The sequence below is a fragment of the Carassius gibelio genome, chromosome A19, assembly GCF_023724105.1.
Source record: "Carassius gibelio isolate Cgi1373 ecotype wild population from Czech Republic chromosome A19, carGib1.2-hapl.c, whole genome shotgun sequence".
Classification (NCBI taxonomy): Eukaryota; Metazoa; Chordata; class Actinopteri; order Cypriniformes; family Cyprinidae; genus Carassius; species Carassius gibelio.
Window position 1 is genome coordinate 7,888,546 of NC_068389.1, and position 25,058 is coordinate 7,913,603.

A 25,058-nucleotide genomic window follows, 5' to 3' on the forward strand; every position below is an offset into this window, starting at 1 on the left:
TGTAGTCATATGTTGTTTGTTTTGTTTTGTAGTTATATGTTGTTTTTGTTTTGTAGTTATATGTTTTGTTTCTTTGTTTTGTAGTTATATGTTTTGGTGTTTTGTTTGTTTTGTAGTTATATGTTGTTTGTTTTGTAGTCATATGTTGTTTGTTTTGTTTTGTAGTCATATGTTGTTTGTTTTGTTTTGTAGTTATGTTTTGTTTGTTTTGTTTTGTAGTTATATGTTGTTTTTGTTTTGTAGTTATGTTTTGTTTGTTTTGTTTTGTAGTTATATGTTGTTTTTGTTTTGTAGTTATGTTTTGTTTGTTTTGTTTTGTAGTTATATGTTGTTTGTTTAGTAGTTATATGTTGTTTGTTTTGTTTTGTAGTTATGTTTTGTTTGTTTTGTAGTTATATGTTGTTTTTGTTTTGTAGTTATATGTTTTGTTTCTTTGTTTTGTAGTTATATGTTTTGGTGTTTTGCTTGTTTTGTAGTTATATGTTGTTTGTTTTGTAGTTATATGTTGTTTGTTTTTTGTAGTTATGTTTTGCTTGTTTTGTAGTTATATGTTGTTTGTTTTGTTTTGTAGTTATATGTTTTGGTGTTTTGTTTCATATCAATACCATGAGTTTTCATTTTTATTTGGCGTACTATTTCTATGCATTTTCATGTTTCTGTACAACTACATAATATCGCTGTAACACTGCCAAAGGTCATGGGTTTGAATCCCAGGCAATGCATGAACTGATAAAAAGCGCACCTTGAATGCATTGTGCATGCAGTGGTTTAGGTCATGGAGATAAATGGCATTGTGTCCTGAAAATACAGCTACATCGATGCACACAGTATCATGTCTCTGGCACACAGCAGAGCATGTAGTAATGCTCTCTAAAGTGCAGCTTCATGTCTGATCAGGCTGCTGTCCGTGTTGGCTGGAGGCTGTACAGTGTGAGAGCTTGTTAATGGGGTCCCTCAGCACTCGGGCCGATCAGAGGACACTCTTATGTAACCAACACAATAGTGGATGATTTGATGCCAGGGCTGAACATGTCCTGCCAAACACAAAGCCATCAGATTGAGCCAATCCTAAAGTCCTGCTGCATGGTGACCTCATTCCCACCAGACTCTGGGCAACACGGCCGGCTCGCAGACAAACCTGTAGATTCATCAGCCAATGAATCTGATCCATCTATACATGACTGTAGCATCAAGTCAGTATTTGCACATTAACTCTTATTCGTCAGACCTCTTATACACATCTCAGACTATTAGTTGTGAGGAATTGGTGCCGGATCATTGCCACATTACCTGAACTAGTCAACATGCCAGATATGTGAACTGAACAGATGTGAACACAGTGCTATCAGACCACCAGCACACCTCGTTCCAGAAATAGTTCAGCTGGGAACATTTAAACACATTAGGCAAAATAATCCATCGCTATTGTTTTATAGCACAAAGAATTGTAGTCATAAATGTTTAAGATTATTGCGAGAATAGTTTGGACTTTGAATAGCTTTACTTTAATCTTTTATTTTTACTGAACAGCTAGATCGCTGATAAGAAACTATTTTGAATCTTGAGGCAGATTTGATCTTCTTTCAGCTGCAATCACAACTCAGATGAATCATCTGGCATTCATTCAGATCAAATACATGATGGCAATGAACTGACTGCAGCTCCATGTGCACTGTGATAATTAAGGTTTAGGGTTATAAATGTCGTCCTCATCTCTCCTAGGCTATTCAGGGTATAATTGGGAGAAAAAAAAAACTCCTTATGGCTCCTTATGGGAAGAGCAGGAAACAATTAGGCTACGTCACATTTTGGGAACAAAATGTTAGCTAATCACAATAGCTCCGTGTCTCTATCAAGTGTCACACTGGGAGAGTCCGGAGACAATGGCCAGCAATAATGACAGGAGGCCACGCCCCCGTCGACTGGACGCCAGCGCTTCTGATGTTTGATTAGTGCTTTGAAATACCTTTGGGAAGTCCGATTCATTTGAGAGAGTCGGTTCCTTCGAACGGATCGGTTCGTTTGAGTTGTCGCTCAAAAGTTCCCTGCATTACACGCGCATCATTTTATTTTATATATATATATATATATATATATATATATATATATATATATATATATATATATATATATATATGTTCGTCTGTTATCACTGTTTTCTATTAATTTGTATACACGAATAGTGTTTTTTTTTTCTGAATAAATTATCCTACTTTCTTATCTTCCAGTTATTATGTTGTTTATGGTTCCAACCTATCACCGACCTTTACAGTTTTCTCACGGATAGCTCTCCTTAGAGTCCAGTGATTCAGGAACGCTGAGGGAATTGATTCGATCGAATCATGAAAAAGAGTCGGTTCAAAAGAACGAGTCGTCCGTGAATCGGATACCTCGACATACAGTACAGTAGAAACCGCGCTGGAGTTCACTTCAGTTCAGTCTGTCTGTCTGGACGCTGTTCGTTCTGCTCCGAGACTCAGACAACACGGCGAATTTGGCGAGAACCGACGGGGATACGTGTTTACAGCGTGTCATGTTTAACGAGAGATCGCTGGTGAAGTGTCGGCGTTAAATATCAAGTTCAAATATCAGGATTAGTATATGCGCTCAGTGCGTAGCGGTCCGGACGGGTTTCATTCTCTTTCATTTCAGATTCACCGGGACACATGGGTGGGAATCTCGGGTGCCACCGCTCCATTCCCAAGGACCCCACGGATTTCTGCCAGGGCAAGCGCAAGTTCAGCGCGGCATGCAACTTCAGCCACATCCTGGTGAACCAGGAGCGGCTGAACATCAACACCGCCACCGAGGAGGAGCTCATGACTCTCCCGGGCGTCAACCGCGGGGTGGCTCGCAACATCGTGGAGTACCGCGAATGCATCGGCGGATTCAAGAAAGTCGAAGACCTGGCGCTGGTCAGCGGGGTCGGTGCCACGAAACTAGAGGCTATTAAACTAGAGATCTGCGTGTCGAGCAAGAACAGCTCGTCTAATCAGTCGCCCTCGTCTCTGCGCAAAGAGCACGAGCACCTGCCGTGCACCGGCGTCAACATAAACACCGCCACGCCGCCGCAGCTCGTGAGCGTCCGCGGCATCACCGAGAAACTCGCCAAGAGCATCGTGGAGTTCCGGTCCGCGCACGGTCCGTTCCGAAGCATCGAGGACCTGGTCAAAGTGCCCAGCATCAGCTCGTCCCTGCTGGACCGCATCCGCTTCCAGGTGTTCGTGGAGCGCTCCAGGACTCCTTCCACTAACACCAACGGAGGCTTCACGCAGCCGAGCCCCGTGTCCTTCAGTGAGGGCAGCGAGGAGCCGGACGCTCCGCTCGGAGGACCACCTCTGGTCACCTCTGCGCGCCCCTGCGTGGAGCCTCCGCCGGGCACGCGCGACGGGAAGCCCGTGGTGCGCGTGGCCACCTGGAACCTGCAGCGCTGCTCCAGCGAGAAGGCCAACAACCCTGGGGTCAGAGAGGTCATCTGTATGACCCTCCTAGAAAACGAGTGAGTGCACTCTATTCCAGAGCTAACAAGTTCTTCTGCATGCTCTATGATCTTTTTAGAATAGTACCTTTAAAATATCATAATTACGTTACCATTTTTTGACACTTTACCATGGTATTACCTTGGTTTGTGCGCATCTACCATGATAATACCATATTTTTGGATGTACAATCCGAGTACCCTTATAGCACCATGCTTATGGACATGCACAATGTCTTATATTAGAGGATTTCTGAAATGTTCTTTGAATATGCATATGAGGCTTTATCTAATTAAAAATGCACTTATGCACACCTTTTATTAGCACATTAGAGGTTTTTTTTTTTACAGACAGAGTTTTTAAATATCTATTTTTTTATCATTCAGTAAAACATAAAATATTGTGAACAGCCTGTAATAATAATAATAATAGTAAAAATATTTTAGGATTAAAATGTTATGTAAATCTGGTAAATAATATATGAACAAACCCCTCGGTGAAAACTTTCAGATTATAGATAGGAATGAAACTGGACAGTTTGGTGTAAGCGCTACTGGCACAAATAGATCAAGTGTATTTATTTATTTCTTTTTAATTTTTTTAAGGATTACAATAGAGGATTGCATTGTAAGACTGTCACACTCAAAGTCTTTCTAATTATTAATGACGTGATTTTTGCAGTCTGCGTTGTCTGATGGTTTCATTATTTTCTAAATCACAGACCAGATGTTTTTCGCAGCTTTTAAGAACTTAGTGCGCTGACTGCCAGCAGGGAAGAACATGATAAAGCCACATCTGAGTCGACTGCACCTTATCACATCGCAGCAGGATCCGCCCAGGTTTTATTGCATTGGTGGATTCTAAGACAAATGTTTATACTGTTAGTTGTTTTATGGCACACACACACACACACACACACACACACACACACTGTAATTCACTCAGGGGTGTTGCTGATCTACGTGCCCTCATTCTTGTCATGACTCAGGGAGGGTTGTTACATAAGCCTGAGTGTGTGTGTGTGTTGAAGAGGGTTGAAATAGTAGTATTCTCATTGGCAGAGAGACTACAGTGTTATGAATAACATCGGTGCTGAATGCTGTAACAGCTATGCATGCAATGCAACTGTCTCTGTAAAGCAGTGATTCCCAACCAAGAGGCTCGTGTAACGTGTTCAGAGGGCATTTAGAAAGATTTCGATTCTGCTTTGTTAGACCTATTAAACAGAATTATTAGTAAATTCAAAATAACTAGTTATAGTTTAAACATTAGCAAAGATGACAGTTGTAGCAGAATATATGTGCCGCTTGAATGCATAAAGATCAGTTATTGTTTTCATGTTTAAGAGTGACTTTAATGATAAATGATATCTGGTGTATAAGGGGTTAAATTAAAGGAAAAGCTTTCTGGTTTTGTGTTGATGAAGCAGAGTTATTCACTAAAACTATTCTTTATAAGTATAAGTGTTCTTTACTCTAAAAAGTATAAAATAAAGCTGAAATAAATCGAAACATTAGAATAAAATGCTCTTCTTGGGAATTTTCTTATCTTGTCTCTTGTTAGCAAGCTTCATCAAGAACCATCATTTATTCAGATAGAGACATTTTCTTACAATAATAATAATAATAATAATAATATATTTTTCTCAAGAACATATTCAAGAGTTTGTCAAGAATTGCACAGAATTTCTTGGGATTTATCTTAAGGCGTTTCTTAACTTATTTCTTAAGAAGCCCCTCGTTCATCGTTCTATCACAGAAGGTCATATGCAGATACTGGACAAATTCTGCTGTGTTAGAAATATTCATTTTGACACAGCAGCATATTGCTGCATTTAAAAGCTCACGTCAGCTTACAAAACAGCAGCAAGCGTCTCTCAAGGGCACTTTATCACTTTACAAACTCATTCCTCTTTTTTTTTTTTTTTTGGAGAACTCACTTGAGTTACAGAGTAAATCAAACGGCATCAGATTCAGCCATCTCAAAACCAACCCTGTCCTGGAAATGACTGCTTTCTTGAAACCCGAAATCAAACGTCCCGTCAGATGTTTGTTTCCACTACACTCCCGCTCACATGACTGTGGGTAACCTGAGATCTCCTGCACTCATGAAGACGTGAGGTCTAACCTGAAACGGGAGGAAATATTGATTAAAATAGCAATGATTTACAGCAGAAATGCCATTATCGGTTGATGAATGCAGTCTAGTGTGTGACAACCCTTGAGAAACCCGAGAATCAATACAGCCTCGTGACGCTTTGACCTTTTGACTAGATAACCATGAAAACTCACTTAACCGTCTGATTGGATTTAAAGAGTGAAGGTCTACAATATGCTCAAATGTTGCCCATAATGATATACTAAATGCATAGGCACTGACATAAATAGGCAAACTTTTCAAGATGTATTTATAATGTCCTTATGTTGTTGTATTAGAAGCAGTATCATTTATGTACAGCCAAACGGCACACAAGTGTAATACTTGCACGTCTCAGACATACTTGATGTGTTTTCTCTGTAAATGAATGGCAATCTGGTTGATGTGTGATATCATATCGATGTAAAAGGACACATTAAAACCCACAGCGCTTGAGATGTTTGCTTGAAACGCCGTGACCAATCTGGTTTGTTAAACACACACAGAGTGGAGGAAACCAGCAGACGGCATGATCAGAGGTTACTGTAGTTCACTCCGGAGAAAAGAAGAAGCGTGCACAGAGAGCACCGAGCCAAACTATCTGACTCATCTCCGTATCTGTCAACTTCAGCTGGCTTTTGTGAGTGCGGTCTCCATGGTGCTGTACTACATTATGATGAGCCATGTGCACAGAGACAGTTTCAGATCTCTGAAAGGATCGGCTTCTTGTTCTGAAACTATATTTGACATTTTCTGTGCTTGCCGGTGCAGAAGATCAGCATTTGACCTCATGTGTCATTTTTACAGTTTCATTTCTTCCACAAAAATCCACGTTTTGGATGCAGAACATATTTCAAAATCAGTCTTTTTAAAGTTTATTATTCCTTGACTTTAGTCCATATCGCAGTTTGATGAAGTGCACGGCCTTGCTTTAAACATCATTCAGCCAAATTCCTGTTCTACTGTAAAGTCCATTTTTAGGACTGGATCTGGATCTTGTTTTTTTTTAATTTTTTTTTGTCCATCAAGTGAAAAGCAAGTCTAGAAATTGGCCAAATTTGATAAGACAGATTAAATCAGAATTGAATCAGGAGAACTTCTCACCAAGAAATGTCCACACAATCTTTTTTTCGTAACAGATTTTGGTCGTTCTCTGCAAACAACGTTTTCTAAAGACATGCCGCATGTGTATAATATTATATAATACTAAATTAAATATGTATAATTAAAAATATATTATTAAATAAGTCTTTAAAGTTTCATCTTAACACATTTAAAATGAGTTTTGCTTACGTGTGGTTTTAGTTCTTTTTTTTTAATACATTGATATAATTTTATATATTATATTTTATATTTTTTTCACACACAAATTCTTATGTAATGCATGGTTGGTGCATGAGACCCAATATCTGTTGCACAAATGGTTTATTATTACTCTGTAATAATAGCTAGTTTGTCCATATCTTTAAAGGGGCATATGACGTTGCTAAAAAGAACATTATTTTGTGTATTTGGTGTAATGCAATGTGTTTGTGCGTTTTAAGGTAAAAAAAAAAAATATTATTTTCCACATACTGTACATTATTGTTTTTTCTGAAGCGTGTTGATTTTTTACAAAGCTCATCGTTCTGAAAAGCGAGGTGTGCTCTGATTGGCCAGTTATCCAGTGCGTTGTGATTGGCTGAACACCTCAAGCGTGTGACGGAAATGTAAAACCCTTTACCAGGTTCAGGAAACTTTCCTTCATGAAATGTGCTGCACACACTCGAATATATGAGTTGTTCTGTTCGGGAACAGTGTTGTAAACACAACGTAACCACTGATTTCTAGCTGTGTCCTCTTTTGGAAGACCAAACAAAGTAGTTTCGCTTTCACGACGAAATAAACAGCATCTCCGCGACATCAGCATTAATACACGTGAACATTTGGGCGGCGTTATGCAAATCTTTCCACACAGTGATGTAGACATGTGGGGCGTGTTTAAACGAGGTGTTTTAGGAAGGCTTGGAGGAGTCTTAACTTTTATAAAGATATATCTCTTTGGGCTTGAGAATTGAATCTTTGCGACGTTACAGATCTCCTGTTTGCACGAGCAGCTTGTAACACTCCAAAGAGAAAGAAAAACATGAAATCTCATCGTATGACCCCTTTAACTCAAGCGTGAGCACCAGTCGTAGTGAGGACCAGCTGTCCTCAGCAAACCTTTAGTAATATCGCCCTACATAGGATGCGTATTGTCATGGTCATTTTGCAAGAGGTTTAATTTTTATTGCAAAATTGGATTTCGAAAGGTTTCCTTGCAACAGTTTGGGCTGACTGACACGAATGAGAGACTGCGAGAAAGAGGCAGATGCTGTTGATTTATTCCTAAGACTGAGGCTGGATCGAAGTCGTTGTTTTCAATTCTCTGCAAACCTTTACTTTTCTGCTGACACAGCGCCCCGTTGAAAGTTATTATATAGAAACAAGTGCAGGAAGTGACACAATGGGACAGGATATGTGGACCTGTTTGTTGTTGTGTCTATAGATCATTTGTCCATCCTTTAGCGCTGTAATAAACTGCCGAACACATGCAGAACTGCAGACTCACCAGTTACATTTTGACAGAGTTGGACCTTGTCTGTTTTTTTCCCTCAAGGTTCACTCTCTCATTGATTGAAACATAACTACAGCTGTGTTAGCGCTGAGCCGTTTATTTGCAGTTTGTGTTTTGCACTTGTAGTCTTCAGAACTGTTTATAATGCTTGGGGAATGTGAAAGCCATTCTTCTCAATGGAAGATGCTCGGCTGACGCAGGAACTCCTCTGAAGAAGGAGATTTGAAATCTTTCAGATGAAAGTAATCCGGCACCAAAGGAAAATGAAATCTTGGTTGGTGGGTTTGTCTGAAATAGATCATACCATGCACGATATTATAATGAGAGGATGTGCAAACTTGCAGAACTCAGCGCAGGACAAAAAGATCTCCAGTTTTGCCAATATCAGATTCGCCGGGGCCCTAAGAGCCGCTTACGTTGTTTATAAGTCCACCCCTGGCTGTGGTTGCTTTAACTTTTGACCCTGTCTGTAACATGCAAAAAATTGAGGAACAGAGTTGTTTGCTTATGTGAAAATATGCTAATTTGATCATATGTGTAAATAACGGATTTAAGAAAACAGAAGAAAGTATGTGTCGATGGCAAACTGACCAAACGAGACCAGCTATAAATGCACTGTTTATTAATCTTTAAAATTAGCCTTTAATTTTCAGTTACAGTGATTTTAGTACTTAATTGACAATATCTGACACATTTTCCAGTTTTTTTGTTTCTTATTTTTTTTATTTAGTCATATATTTTAGATTCTCTTTAGATTTAGTCAACGCTGCTCAGAAATATACAATAGAAACCACTTCTCATTTGTATTTCAATGATAAACATCTACAGTACTTCTGCAAAACAAAACAAGAATAAATCCATCAGTTAGATTGAAGAACAATGTGCTTCAGCTTGGAAGACATTTGAGCTTGATTGAATGAAGCATTCAGGATGATCACAATCTGCTCCCAGTGCCACACAGATTGATGATGAGATGATGTGAGGAGTTTATTGGCAGATAATGGAGATCAGGCTGTTGTTTGATTGCTGGATGACCAATAGTTCGAGGTCGTTCCTTCTCTGGTTAACACAGGCTTTATTACTGTATGCTAATCTACAGTAGGTTCTCTTCCCATGCCATCTGAGTCATATACTCAATAACATACTTCTTCATCATGTTTATGGTCTTGTTGAACTACATAAAGACTCTTTTAAGTGAAAGAAAGCTCACTATGATAACACTTAGCCGTGACGTTCTGCACAGACATCAATTAATGCAATAGCTAACACGAACTAACAAAGAACAACACCTTCTCACCGTTTATTAATGTTTGTTAATGTCCTTTTATACTATTGTAACATTTCAGGCTGTTGAACAAGTTATATTTATACGTTTATATTAACATAGATTGATAAAAGGTTCACGTGAGGGTTCGTGATTGTGGAGAACGTTGTCTGTGGTGCTTATATAATCATTTAACTCTGTGTTTGTTTAATGTCTATTAATGTTTATGGGGTTTTATTATTATTATTTTATGAGGGAGCAGCTGCTTGGCTTTCAGTGTTGAAGCGTATTGATCCCAATTTTAATAACACACACACATATATAAACACCAACTAATCAAATGAACACACACACACACACACACACACACACACGTAGGGTGGTGGCTGACTGTTTGTTTTGTAAACAGGATCTGTGTCCTCAGTTTCAGCCTTAGCTGTAAAAATAAGGATGGATTCTCTCCTCTATCTTTCTGTTTGTCTTTCTTGAACGGTTTTTGAGCTGAAATCAACTTGTGTCCACAGGCCAGGAAGGTTTTATTATCAGAGATAAAGTGAAGCGTGTCATCTCTTCACTAGCAGCATCAGAATGGCAAGTATAAGAGTTTTCAGCTAGGTTTAATGAACCCTCCCCCTGTCTCCCATTGGTTTAAAAACAGCTAGTCCCGCCCCCAATCCACTGCGTTGGTTGAGCCTGTGTTACTGTGTGGAGATGATCAGGAAACTAACCCGAAACTAACAGACCACTGAAACAGTTTTACTATAGACATCTTTAAATCTTTAAAAGTCTGTCAGAGTTCTGATATCTTCATTTTTCAATAAACTTTTTCTGCAGGTTACATTGTTAACCCAGTGGGTAAAAGTGAGAGACTTTACGCCCCTTTCACACATGCAGTCGTTACAGGTGAATTACCGTAAAGAGATCACGTGTGAACTGGACCTTTTTAAAAACAATGGTAAATTTGTTCCAGTAATTTACCAGTATGATATGTTGCAACATTACCAGTAAACACGCAGTAATGTGCTCTGTGTGAACGCAGAACTAGATGAGCAGTATGAGTACGTGTATGAACACACTGATGTCAAATATCTGCTCTGAGCCGATCATAAGACTCTGACGCTGATGACGCTGTTTACGGAAGTCAAAGAAATGTCTAAAGTCGTCTAATATGATGTCTTCGGGCAAAAAAAAAAACAGCTGCATGATTGTTAACTCTTGGCACAAGAATGAAACACCAACAAAAACACTGAGCGTGTTTACCCCTTCATGTTTACATGAGGTCACTTCCGGTCAGTGATGTCACAGAATGTCCTGGTGTTTACAAACTGATGTGTGAAGGGTGCTTTATGTGTAAAACGCCTGTGTGAACAGTGCACTTTTGTATTTACCGGTAAAGGTGTTCCACCCATTTTAAGGCAGTTTAGTGAGAAATGGGCTATTGACTCCTTTACTGTTGATCAGAGACACACAACTTGATTCTGCTATTCTAACTATTTTTAATATGGACCTAAAATACACAAATTGAATGGAAAAAAAGTGCTGTGTGATGTATTTTGTAAGACAACATATCACCCTGATTCCCTGAACAAAAGGCCAATAGGATTTTTCACCACAAAACCTTGTTTTAGGGCTGCATAAGTTAGAGTAGGAATAAGGTATTTTAACATGGAGAAAGTGACTCCCTTCAGCAGTTTTGCCGTGTAGTGAGATGCTGTGAACTCTGGGAAACCTGCAGGACTGTTCTGTTCCTCCTGACAGTACAGTACAATTGATTTGTGTTTATAGTCGCTCTCTGAGCTCTTCTATTTCACGCCGACTTCGTGGCTCCAGTCTGAAGTTGTAAAGCTCCAGTGTAGATAAACATCCCCGTCGAGAGGATGGCTTTCATTTTCTCCAGTTCACCTCACAAGAGGTCAAAATGAAGCTATGCACGGCAGTAATGTCCGCTGGAATATACAGTGTGTGTTTGGAACAGAAAATGAATGTGTATGTCTTATACACTCTGCCACATTTCCAGTCCTCCACCGAGAGCAGAGCTTCAGTCTGCTCGTGAATATTCATGAGGGACTGCTGGGGTGCGAAGAAGAGTTTAGCAGGGCTTTCTAATGACTTCTGTCAAGAGTGTCTCCAAACATTGTGAGATGGCCTATTATAGAGTCCAGAATATGTAGTGTCTGCTTCATCATTGTACATTTTTATTAGATTTAATTAAAACATTGCTCTTAGTCCTCCAGAACCAGTGTTGATCTCGTTAACCAAAACTAATACTATAATTGGTTAATTGTTTTGGTAATTATTAAATTAATTATAAGATTAAGATGAATTATTCCATTGCCAGATTTGTATTTATTTAAATATTTTAAGAATATTTAAGAACAAACCATTTTTTATTTTTTAAATGACTAAAACTGAAGCTAAATTAAAATGAAAACTGGAAATAAAATAGAAGCTAATTGAAAATATTAGTAAATGCTATAATAATAATAATAATAATAAAATAACACTGTCCTGGTCAAAACAATTCCTCAGAAAGGCTTATACGTATTTAGATGCAAATATAATAAAGGTGAAGTGAGAGTAGTCTGTGTAGTCCATATGGCATGAAACAAAACCTAGGCATATTGTTCTCAGTGTGCCGGAGCAGAGATATTCGGGGAGTCCCGAGGACAGGCAGATCTTGACTTTGTCAAAGATGAGTCCAGTGATGGAGCTGACCTTCTTGAACATTTTGTTAGCATTGCTCCCAGAGGACCCCGATGCACAAGAGCACTACTGAGGGAAGTGTGGGGTTTTCATATCATCTGTCATCTTAACTTTACACAATCGTTTAATGAAAAGAGCAGCTCTGACATTTCTACTTGTGTGTTTGAGAAATCATTTACAAACAGCTCAACGGTTATTAGGACTGAAAACAGAGCATTGTCATTACCTCAGCTGTCGTCACCCGGTGTAAACTGAGTCTCACATGCCTTGTTTCTCTCTCTCTCTCCAGCATCAAGCTGCTAGCGGTTCAAGACTTGGTGGATCGGGAGGCTTTAGACAAGGTAGTGTCAGATTTCTACACACACCTCTTCACTTTTACACACTAGCCTGGTGTTTCACATCCGTATGTGTCCGCTTTGTCTCTATAAGAACCACCTGATCCTCCTTGTTAATTTTGTGTGGTTTAGTGGTTAAAAAGCCCCATTATACTTCAGATCGAAGAATGAAACGTGTGACATCATTTCAAACTCATTCTGGCGCTTTGAAGTCATTTTGGCAGTTCGGTGCAAGTTGGCACGCAAATGTTTTGGAAAACTTGATGCTGGCTGTTAAAGACGTTCAAACTGACAATTACATAGACCAGATGTCCGAATAATGTTCAACTTTCTGTTTCCGGAGGTAAAAATCCCATTCATTTTCACCACTGGGGAACTGATTTTTAGCAATAACTTATAAACCAGATTTTTTACGTCATCCTCCCTCTCCTTTCGTTTCTACCTAACCTATTAAAATCATGATTCTTTTCTATTTTAAGATGTGTGTGTGTGTGCTGTGTTTGGGGTCTTCTCCGCACTGCCTGATGCTGGTTATAGACTAGTAAAATAGGTTAGCAGAGCAGCAGTTATTCAGTGAGAGTCGACCCATATTTCTACCGTCTCCTCTTTCAATCACACTCTATTTCTGTTCTCTTTCTCTCACTGCAGAGTAGAGAGAGCTTCTTACCGTCCTGCTCGTCTTTCTGGGACACGCCATACTGATTTGGTGTGACATAGTGGTTTAACCTTAGGGCTGGTGATTGGAAGGTTGCTGGTTCAATCCTCGCAGGGTGCGAGCTGTGAACCTGATCACCACTGGGCCCTTGAGGTCCAGGGCGGTTATCCCTGTGAGGGGTGCATAGGCACCGACTGCCATTATCAATAACAACTTGCCCTAAAATAATCGTTTTAATGACAGTAGGCAATATGAGGTGACATGAGTAACTGTTATCAGTGCTACTAACCTGAGATCAGCTTTCATGGAAATGCACAGTAATTTAATCATTCAGTAAAAAATATTTAAATGAGCATAAATTTAATGGTAAAGCATTGTAAAAGATACGACAGTGTAAACCTGTTAATTGGTTAATGGCAAAACTGTAATATATTTAATGGGAAATGTAGTGTAATTAAACAGTAAAATACATTAAAAAGTGCAGTTTGGAAGTAAAAAACAAAAACTTATCTAATAATTTAGTGGAAACATAAATTTTAATTCTTTGTGTAAAAGCTCACATTTAGTGTTTTTTCAGTGAAAAAATATATATTTCTGTAAAAAAAAATGTAAGTGTATGTTTAAGTTCAGTCTGTAAAATGTAAATAGTTGCTGTCCACCCTATTTTTCCAGCGCAGAGACTTCTGATCTCATCAATTATTTTTGGCTGTACAAAAGATTTGTTATCATATTATGTTAATGTTTTGTTCTAATAGCAATAACATGAAATGCACTTCTAGTTATGTGTCTAAAGCAGCTAAAGAGTCAGAAGTCTTGCACATTCACAGAAAACAGCTTACTTCCATGTTGCAAAACAAGGTGGGTAAGTAAACGTCTGGGAACTAATTTTAATGGGTTTATATAAAGAACAAAAATGACAGTGTAGAATGCTTTCGGATAAAAGTGCCTGGTGCTCTGTTTGCATCCTTCATGTTTATTCCTTCTCTTAGCTTGTTTCTCTTTCTCCCGGCTGCGAGTCATATGGGGCATGAATGAACGATGTTAACAGCACTGCTGTTGCTGTCTGAACTCGACGTGATGTTCTTTCCTCTAGACTGTTTTCTGCAAGTGCTGACTGGATGGACAGAGACGGAAAGGCACATTTCTCTAACTCGACCCAGAATGAAATGGCATGGGCTTGTTGCCTCTCTGTACTCAGTCTGACATTAACTCTTGTTGTGAAATGATGGTATTACAGGCGGTATCCATGGAATGGACTGAGGAACTGATATCAATATTTCTTGTTGAAACAGGAAGTTGGGACCTAGTGAAGGCTCGTCTTATTTATTTATTTTTTGATAAATATCTAGTTTTAGGCCACAGCCTAACAAACCCATCATCTTACAGCTACTGCTAAAGCTGAAGCATACAGACTTGAGCAAGTAGATTTCGATCTGAAGAGCGCCGGGTGATTGTTGTGCTGTTTGTTTATAGCTTGCCTTGGTTTCCATGGAGTTAGTGGTTTAGCTGTTGCTCTGCTATAAATGCACATTTCCACTAAACTACTCGTGACCAAAGCGATTTCCCTCAGACATCGTAGCTGTGAGTCATCATTGAGTTTATAAGAGGGCAAATCAGACCTCTCGTAAAAAAAAAAAAAAACCTTGAAAGACCAGCAAAGCTTGTGTCTCTTTCTCTCAGTTAGATCACAATATTTCACAATATTGCGCTGCGTGCTCTCATGGAAACGGTCAATCATTTGCAGCTCTTTGCATCAGCCACAATCTGTTGTAGGTCTCCTTCTCTCTCTTTCTAAAGGTATGAGAACAGTATTGATCCTTGTGTCCTGGTTGAGGTCAATGTGTAGGTGGCATAAAGAACCAATGACTCAGAGACACCATCAATATTTTTATATCTAGACTGTAATTGCATGTCTCTCTCAGTAATATAGAAATATTATGGTCCCAATCTATCAAGCATTATCAGAAGACTTCCCCAAAATATCTCAAAGTAAGTTCCCTCAATTGATCCATGTGACACCTTCACTTTGAAAACAATGCAGATTATAAAAATGTTTCATGGAGTGCTAAAAGCTATTTATATAAATAGTTAAATCAAAATTAAAATCTAAATGAATCTATTCAATCATTAATTTCAATAGTTGGTTTGGAAGTTTACCTTTTTATTAATTTTATTTCTTTATTTTTTTCTTTTTCTCTCAGAAATAAACATTTGAGGAAAGATACTTTATTAAAAACTTATGAAAAAAAAAATCATGAACCATACTAACCTACTCTGAGAAGAATAACAGCATTAAAATACATATTATATATGGGGGAAAAATGATAACTTTCTTTCTAGGAGTGAATTAATTTCTTTGAATGATATGAACAAGAAACTAAAAATAAGAACTTTTTAAATGTTTTATATATATTTATGTATTTATTATAGTTCATTGCAAAGGTATATAATATATATATATATATATATATATATATATATATATATATATATATATATATATATATATATATATATATATATATATATATATATATATATTATATAATATTTTAGCAGAGTGTAGGGAGAATGATTCAATAACATTTTTCACTAGGCCTTGACCGATTCCTGCTGACCTCTTTTGCAGTGAATAAAAGCTGGTTCAGAATATTAATAAATACTACGATTATATTTGGAAATCTGAATATAAATATTTTTATAACAGCATTTAAATAATAATAAATAAGCAGGTTCTCTCTTCAGGATTTTAGTTAGTGTAGATGTTTTCACCAATACTCAAACTATTAAAACCCACTTTAGCACTAGAACTGTTATTTGTGCAGCGTTCAGAGTTTAAGAGTGGCAGCTTTTAGTGTAAACACAGATGATTCATGTTCACTAGTGTTCACCATCTTCATCATCATCATGTGTGGGAATCGATTGCTTCACTTGGTTAGCTCTCAGTGTGAATGAGATTGTACCAGTCATTGATGAACACAGCGCCAAAGCCCAGTCATCACCTGTCTTTAGTCACAGTAACTTATGCACACCTGTGCCTCATTGTGCTGTTTACAGAGTTACTGTTAAACAAGATCCCCAGCAGAACACAACAGACAAGGCACCGCATAGACATCCGCTGGTCATTTTTGGAGGGTTTTGTTTTGATTTTGGTTTGTTTTGACATCAGTGAAGAGGTTTGTTGAGCCCACATTCCTCCGGCGCTCTTTACCGATCAGCTGATGATAATGACGCTCTGGCTCCGTCCCCTGGTGTCCTGCAGGAAACTCTCCTGGTTAATTATAGAACAGAACAGGAGGTAATGGGAATGTCAGATGTAGTTATCAGATTTCCCAGCTCATGTGGACACATACTCTTTGCTAGAATAACGCCAGCTTGGGTTTGCTAGAAGATTCACAGATCTGTTTAAAATCTTACCAAGGGTTTGGCTTCTCTGAAGTGAGGTGATCAAGGCACTGTTTATACCTGAATTTAAGGTGTGTTTTGGTCAAATGGATCACAAGTAGACGAGGGAGAGACATTCCCATTCACACCTGGTGTTTTAATCTGTCTCTTCTGTCCACTGTGCAATTTACATTTATATATATATACTTAAAGCTATTTTAAGATGTTTAATGCGTGGATAAAAATCTGCTACACAAGTCAGTCAAAACTATGCTTTGAAAGAGATGGACAGAGAGACAAGGAGAGAAAAAAACAATAAGTTATATTCACCTATAATTTGTCAGCAAATCCTTTATATTTCACCAGTATTCACAAAGAATAAGATAAAAATCAGGAAATATTGTGTAATCAGAAAAGATTGTGCTGAAAAATTATATTTAATGGCATTCCTTTTTCAACAATAAAAGCCTATAAACATCAAAATGTGTGCACAAGAGAGGCTTTTATTGATGTGTACTCACAACATGAACAAAACTGTGCTTTTGTAAAATATAGAAAACAAACAGGATGCACTTTCACCCATCTCTGTTTCCTTATGGTGCAGCCATAAAAATGAAACCAGTCAGACTTTTTTTATTTTATTTAATTATTTAGCTGAAACATTTATTTTTTGTTGGCCTGTTTATTCTATTTCTATCATTTGTCATTTTATTCCGTTTTTCTCAGTTTTCTCCTGTTGTTTATGCATAATTTTTTAATGGGCCACATACACTTACTTACCATTGTAATTGAATTTAGATATAATTTAACATTCAAATTTTGTCAAGTAACTGATAGGAAGTGAACCTCGTAACGTTTGGGAATTAGCTCAGTCAGTGGAGTGGAAGTGGACTTTCCAACGCATTCACATTCGCATTTTTGACTACTTCTGAAAGTGGTCGGAAGTGGAAAAGGTCTTGCACCACATTCACACCTTTATAGCGTTGTCCACTTCGATCGGATCCACCAAACCACTTTGTAATACCAGGTCTAAATGGTGCCCAAAATGTAAGGCCCAGCACCAGAAAGCTGATTCTTCAGGTCCTCCAGCAGGAGGTGACCATAAACTCCAGGAATGTTTCACAATCATTTGACGGAGGTGGTTAGAAATAACTGCAGATCTAAACCCCACAGAAAAGATTAGCTCACAGAAAAATTATAATTCTGTCATCAGTTGGGACATGGACAAAAGAGAATGGTATAAAACGGTGTACTTAAAAGCTTTAGTGAGGGTAGAAATAACTACAATCCCAGGAAGCACTGAGAATGACGATCTCATCAAAAACAAAAAACAAAAATATTATTTTAAATGTGTTGATTATGTCCATAGAAACAATATATTTTAAGTTGATTGCAAAACATTCATTTAGATTTACTCTCCGCCACTCGGATTGATGGATTTTTTTGTACAGCATCATTGGAAATGTAGTTTTTAACACAAATTCAGCTTTTAAACATGATTATTGAATAGATAAGTATGCAATATGTATCATGCATTTTCAGTAGGAGTGTCATTGAGGGCTATTGAAGCACTGAATACCAGTTATAATATCTAAAAGCCATGTTGTACATTTAAAAAAAAAAGATTTTCTATGTGTGTAATAATAGAAAAGTTATTTCATATTTTATTTGACTTTTCTGTTTTGACCCCTTGAAAACCAAAGAAATACATGCGTGAATAACAAAGGTTTCAATTGCAGTATTATTTTACAGATGTCTTAAAAAAAAATACGACATAAATCATCATAAAATGCAATATCAAGTATGTATTTTTCCTAGTTTTGGGCCAAAGCTGCTTACAGGGGCATCCCCACAAGGAAGTGTAAGGCTCTATCATGTTTCACTGCTAATCAGCTGTGCGTTGTGTTTGTTTGTGTCAGTTTTGTGCAGAGCTGAATCAGCCGTCTCTCTGCAGCGTACGCAAGTGGAAGAGCGCCAGAGGCCTGTGGAAATGTGCCGTATCAGAGAAACCCACCGGACAGTCCAGTAACGTAAGCTTGGCTCCCTGCAACACCTATACACACACATATACGCAAACGTACAAATATTTAAGTAGCAAATATCTGCTGCTACAGCATACAGACAGTCCGTGCAACACTTACTTGCCTTTTAAGGATGAAGAACATGAATGAAGCCAAAGCACTTCACCAATAGTTCAAGATCTTGGCCATGTCTGGAGGAGTCTGAACACTAGCTGCTCTCTGGATAGTGCTGTTTACCCACACAGGAAACATGTGGCAGATATAAACACCACTGAAACTGAGCTGTCATGTAGGACAAATGAAAGAGATTTCGCACGTCTCCACTCACACAGGCCTGCTCTTCATCACAGAGCACTACTGTAAATATAAAGAAGAATCGAGGGATGTATTAGACCGGATATATTCCTCTAGTTGAATAATGGGTGATAACTTATTACCGCAATGGGTTTTCAGAGAAAGAAAGTTTCAGGTTCAGGTTCCTGTTTTTAGAAGTTTGTGTGGGCTGAATCCTGAATCATTTCCACCTCAGTGAGCGCAATCAGCATTCATTTTCAATACCTGCACCTGATGACATTTTCAATAGAGATCTGTTGTAATGCACACGAGCGGTGTGTACTTTCCCCCTGATCTCTTATCTGCACTTTCTCTGCACATATCAATGGACATCAGACACAAAGGGTAAAAACTAAACTGATACACAAGGATCCAGTGGCCTTTAGCTGAACACGCACAGTCACATGAACAAACCCCAATTCATACGCTCTCTATCTATGCAAATCTGCAGGCTCTGTGTCTTGTGCTGCTGGGAAACGCTTCACTTGTCCGATCTGGCAACCATTGTTTCAAAGAGCTCTGGAGTGTTGTACTTTGCCACCATGTTGTTTAATAACATTTTGAATTAGCTTCTCATTTTCATTTTAAAATTTATATTGTAGTAATATTTTACAATTTTACTGTATTTTTTACATAAAAAACTTAACACAATATTTTAATCAATTTAATTTAATTAAAAGTATTCTCTTTCATGGATCAGAGTTATTTTAGTGTTGTTATTTACTATTATAGTACTTGTGTACATGTGAATGAGTTTTTATTTTTAGATTTTCAATTCCCGTTTTAATTTTATTTATTTTTTGTAATTTTGTCATGTGCATTTGTGATTGAATTTTTGTTTGTTTATATTTCTGTTTAGCTTTTATTTGTAAAAAATAAAATAAAATAATGAAATGCAAAAGTTTAGAAATGTTGCCTTGAAAACTAACTGAAATAAACGTTTTTTTAAGCTTACGTTTTTCCTCTAATATTTATATTTGATTTCTGCTTTATTTTAACTAGTTAATAGAATTCAAATGTAAATAGTTTAACTAGTTAATAGAATTCAGGTTTCAATAGTTTGTATTGTATTGGATTAATTAAATTAAGGAAATACAGCTATTATTAGCCCCATACCCGTGTGATTTATATTATTTCCTTAGACACAGAAGGAGATATTTAGCAGAATGTCTTGGCTCTGCTTTTCCATATAATTTGAAAAATGATTCTAAATTAAAGCAATAAGCCCCGAGAAGCCGTGGTTTACAGTGAATTTATAACAGCTGAGGAGCATTTTTAGGCACGACCCCGTTAGCTGTTATAAATTCACTGTAAACCACGGCTTCACGGTGCTTATTGCTTTTATAAAACGGTTATCCCACATACATAGTTTCATAAAATTACAGACGTAATGGTATTATTAAAAACAGTATTCTTCCACCAAACAATGTAGTTCCTCAGAGACAGTTGTGGTTCCAACAATGTGCTTGCCGGGCAACACACAGAAGTAAACAAAGCTGAATGTTTGTAGAGTCATTAAGAACAGCTTCAAACACGGCTCAACCAATCAGAATCAAGAGCTGGAACATTCCATTTTATATTTAAATTAATAGAACGTCACAACTGTAATGATGACGACACAGAGGAACTACATCTGTGGAATCACTTTCAAACGGATTCTTTTTCCAGCTGATGAACGACAAAAACTGTGCCAGCCAATCAGTATCCATCCTGCTTTTAAAAAGCTTGAGCATTTAACCGGACTATAATAAACCAAACAAAAGTGTGCGTTCTGGATGCGGATATAACTGTCATAACAGTCATTATTAATGATATTGTTCTGGGAGTGAACAGGCCTTAAGACTTAAATTCAGTCTGTTCAGAAGAGTCCAGGCTCTTAAACTCTCAGAAAGAAAGGGTACCCAAGTTATCATTATGTTATTAATGTTATTGATCAGATCCTGGTCATTATTGAGGCTGTGCTGTATTCCTGTAGGCTACCGAATACTCAGGTTTCCTGTGGGACAGCTCTTCTGGGATCGAAATGAAGGATGCCACTGTCTTGGAAAACCCTGCGACTAATGGAAATGGAAAGCATCCTCACACTCAGCCGTACATGGGACATTTTTACGTAAGAAAACAGCTCTCTAGTATCTGTGATTGATGCCAAGCTTATTGTTTTATAGAGTTGTTTCATGATACGGTTTTATTTGTGCTATTTAAGTTACACATACAATACTTTTGTGATCAGGAATTTTTACTTTTATTCATAAAAGATTAATTAAATTGATGATAATAGACGGTGAACTTTCTGTTCATAAATCATCCTGAAAAAAATGCTTTGAACATTGATCATCATATTAGACTGATTTCTGAAGGATCATGTGACACTGAAGACTGAAAATTCAGCTTTTCGTCACAGGAATAAATTACATTTGACAATATATTACAATAGAAAACCGTTATTTTAAATTGTAATAATATTTCACAATTTTACTGTATTTTTAACTATTAAAAAATGCAGCCTTGATGATTGAAAACATGAAAACATTCTTACTGACTCCCAACATCTCATCATAAGTCTCTTTCGTCTCCTCTGATTGTATGACAGGTTTTGTGTTCACGTTTAATAATGCAAATGATAATTCTGGCTTGTCTCTGTATTTAGATTGGCTCGTCTGAGCTCACGCTGGTCAGTCTGCACCTGACGGCAGCACCGTCGCCGGCAGAACAGAAGAGAAAAGGCTCATGTGATGAGCTCAAGGCTCACAGACTGAGCGCCGCTCTCCAGGACACTCTCAAAGGTCTGTCCACCATCACTGCAGGACTCATCTTCTGTGCTGACGTGTTTGTGCTGTGTCCGGACTGATTCTGTGCGTTCAGAAATGAAATAACACTGAACGTGATGTCAGCAGCCCTGAATGTTTCTGTGTCGGTGTTGCTGATGTAGGTGAGAGAGAGCTGCTGGTGCTGGGACACTTTGGCATGGCTCCGGACAGCCCTGAGATGGAGTGCCTGAGGAAAGAGAAACTGTGCGCCCTCCTCGCGCCGTCCGTCTTTACCAACATCAGCACCCGCGCCCCGCAGGGATCCCGCTGTCTGGACAACATCTGGACCAGTCGCTCCCTCAAGAAGATCTACACAGGTAAGATTGAACACATTAGGGCTGGAGAAATATACATTTTTTTAATGTACATACTTTACTTTCTTTTGAAAGAAGTCTCTTCTGCTCTGCATTTATTATTATTTTTTTTTAAATAAAAAACAGCAATATTGTATAATATTATTACAATTTAAAAAAACAGTTTCTTATGTAAATATATTATAAAATGTAATTTATTCCTGAATAGAAAGGTCAAGTTTCCTGGCGTGTTTGCTCAGTTTAGTGCTGTTGGCTATACCTGCATGTGTTTGTGGTGCCCCCTGCAGGTCACTGCTGGGTGGTGCGCGAGGGCCTGACCAACCCCTGGATCCCTGATAACTGGTCGTGGGGCGGGGTGGCGTCTGAACACTGTCCCGTCGTGGCCGAGCTCTTCGTGGACGTCATGCTGAAGGAGCACCCGGGCGGAGGGAACGGACTGGCGGTGGTGGAGAGAGGAGACACCATGTCCAAACACGAGCGGTGACCTCCGACCTTTTATATGGCCACCGTGGACTAACACAAAGACTGTCTGAATACAGATGAAGAGAGCGAGAAGTGCACCATGATTGCCTTTGTCTTGTCTCACAGTAGAGATCCTATAGCAAGAGACTGTTGATTTTAATATAGAGCTATATAATGAGACATATTTAAACGCTGATTTATTAAACGTGTACATACAATGAAGTGCAATGAGAAACAAATGACAAGTGTGCCAGGACTTTTTAAGTGAGAACAATAAATCGATATTTATCAGTAACCTGAGTTTGTGTCTCGAATTTCAGAATAATCTCTTGGTATAACCCAAGTGTGCCCTTTATTTCTGCTGTGCTGTTGGCTGTTTTGTCCCAGTGTTCAAGGAACAGAGGCTAATTTCCCCATCCATTCCCCTGTACTCTCGATTGCACGTGTCTTGTCACTGTGTTGGCATCTTGTCGGAGGATTGTGGATTTGTGTAGACCGAATGCTTCCCCTTTTAACACAATAAGGTCCGGCTGTCATCAAACCTGTTTCCTCTTTCATGTGCTGGATTGGCTCGGTCACATCATGACTCAGGTTATAAAGCTTAGCAAGAAAAACAGGTTGACATGCTTCTAAAACTGTGACTCTCTCTGTATTATTATTATTATATTCATTTAATAATTCTTTTATAAGACAACAAGTTTTTTCTGCTTTAGTGTTTAAAGTTAGGTGAACTTTTTTCAATCAAACTGGGGTTAGGACCAGTGTTATTGTATTGGCATAGACACTGATTTACTTATTATTTATTAAATGAGTTTGTATTTTTGTATTCAAGTTTTAGTTTTAAACAGAACCTCACAAGCCTAGAGAAGTTGCATGTACACTACCAGTCAAAAGGTTTTATACAGTAAGATTTTTATTGTTTTTTTTTTGATAAGTCTTCTGCTCAACAAGCCTGCATTTATTTGTACAGAATACAGCAAAAGCAGTACTATCGTGAAATATTTTTACTATCTAAAATAAAAAAAATGGAATTCATTGCTGTGATAAAAGTTGTATTTCCAGCATCATTCCTACAGTCTTCAGTGTCACATGATCCTTCAGAAATCAGAAACTTTTGACTGGTAGCGTAGCAGGAGAAAAACGGGCTAAAGATGAAAGTCCTCTTTCATACTTCTGTCTATCTGCTTTTAGACTTCTGCTGTTTATCCAGCAAACATTCACCTGTTTGCTCAACGGCAGGTTCAGACACACATGATCAGTGAACGTTACACGCTCAGCAGATGATCCTCACAGCTACAGTCAAAAACACTGTTGGACACCGTCTCAGTCATCCATGCACTGCTCTGAGTCCAAGCACTTTTGCTTTTTGGTTAATTTATCTTTCAGATTTTCATGTAGGCCTACACATGATCAAAAGACCATCTTCAGTAAATCAGGTCAAATCAAATATACAGTAGCTATCCTGTTTAATGATTCATGATTTGTTCTTTTCTTTTCAGTAAAGCTGCCCGTGTGTGTCCTCTAGTGGACACTTATCTTTAACTTAAATGTGCATTTCAGAACTAAATGGCAAATTAATAAAATGTATGTATATGTGATTTATTAATGTAGGATTTTTAATATTATAGTTAAACACAACTTTTAACATTTACATTTAGCTTTATAAAAATTGCTTTATTAAAATAATCAGCTATCTTGAAGTGGAACTCATCCTCTATTCAGTTCAAATGCCTTTGATTACATTTGCATTTTTATACAACGTTGATTAATGCTGATGTAACAAGGACGGGATGCTTTTATAGTTTTATTATTATGTGATTTTGAGTATAACCCATCTCCACGCAGAGCAGAAGTGGCAGATAAATATAATGCTCAGATTTCCACACGCATCCTCATCAAGTTCTCTTAAATCTCAATAAAAATATGTTGCATGTCAACATTTATTGCAATGTTCAGCTTGATGAATGTCCACATGACACCACAATCCCAGTTTAATCCTACAGATTGCAGGAAGTGTGAAAGCTAAGACCTCATAGAGATTACTGAGCCTCGACACACACCTGTGTGTGTGTGTGTGTGTGTGTGTGTGTTGGAAGCACAGGCGAAAACAGAAACCCTTTGTCCTGCTTGTCCGTCCTTGTAGGTGTCAATCAGCCGGTGATCAGGTTACAAAGACATGCGAGAACAGACACCTGTGGAAAGAGTTTGCCAAAAGATCACTTACCGTGTGTTTGAGAGGGCATTGTGGGATTGGAGCTTGATCATTGCTCACTTGTAAACCATGAGCATACTTTACTTTGACGAAAGTCAGGGACATAATTAAAGATTGAGTGTCCTGCGCTTACATGCAGTTTGATGTCATTTCTATGGTTCAGTGGATTTTATGTTCCCCGTGAATCAATAATACATATTTTACATAAAATGCTATGTAAAGCCATTAGTTTATGTCTCTCAATTTCCAGTCTGAAGATCTTACACTGGTCCTGCTTACCCTTTACAAATCTTAAGCACACACCCTGAATCACATGACTTGCTAGATGTGACATAATTTCCTTGAAGGAAAAGCAAC

General features: G+C 38.0%; 1 protein-coding gene across 1 annotated transcript; it reads left to right on the forward strand.

Moving 5' to 3' along the window:
- The first annotated feature begins 2,412 nt into the window (after window positions 1-2,412).
- Window positions 2,413-22,784, forward strand: LOC127935838 (endonuclease/exonuclease/phosphatase family domain-containing protein 1). The gene is made up of 7 exons (XM_052534026.1): window positions 2,413-3,499; window positions 12,468-12,519; window positions 18,472-18,582; window positions 20,882-21,016; window positions 21,554-21,689; window positions 21,836-22,030; window positions 22,315-22,784. Exons 1-7 carry the CDS (start codon window positions 2,667-2,669, stop codon window positions 22,509-22,511), a joined length of 1,659 nt encoding a protein of 552 aa, XP_052389986.1. The 5' UTR covers window positions 2,413-2,666; the 3' UTR covers window positions 22,512-22,784.
- Window positions 22,785-25,058: the final 2,274 nt, after the last annotated feature.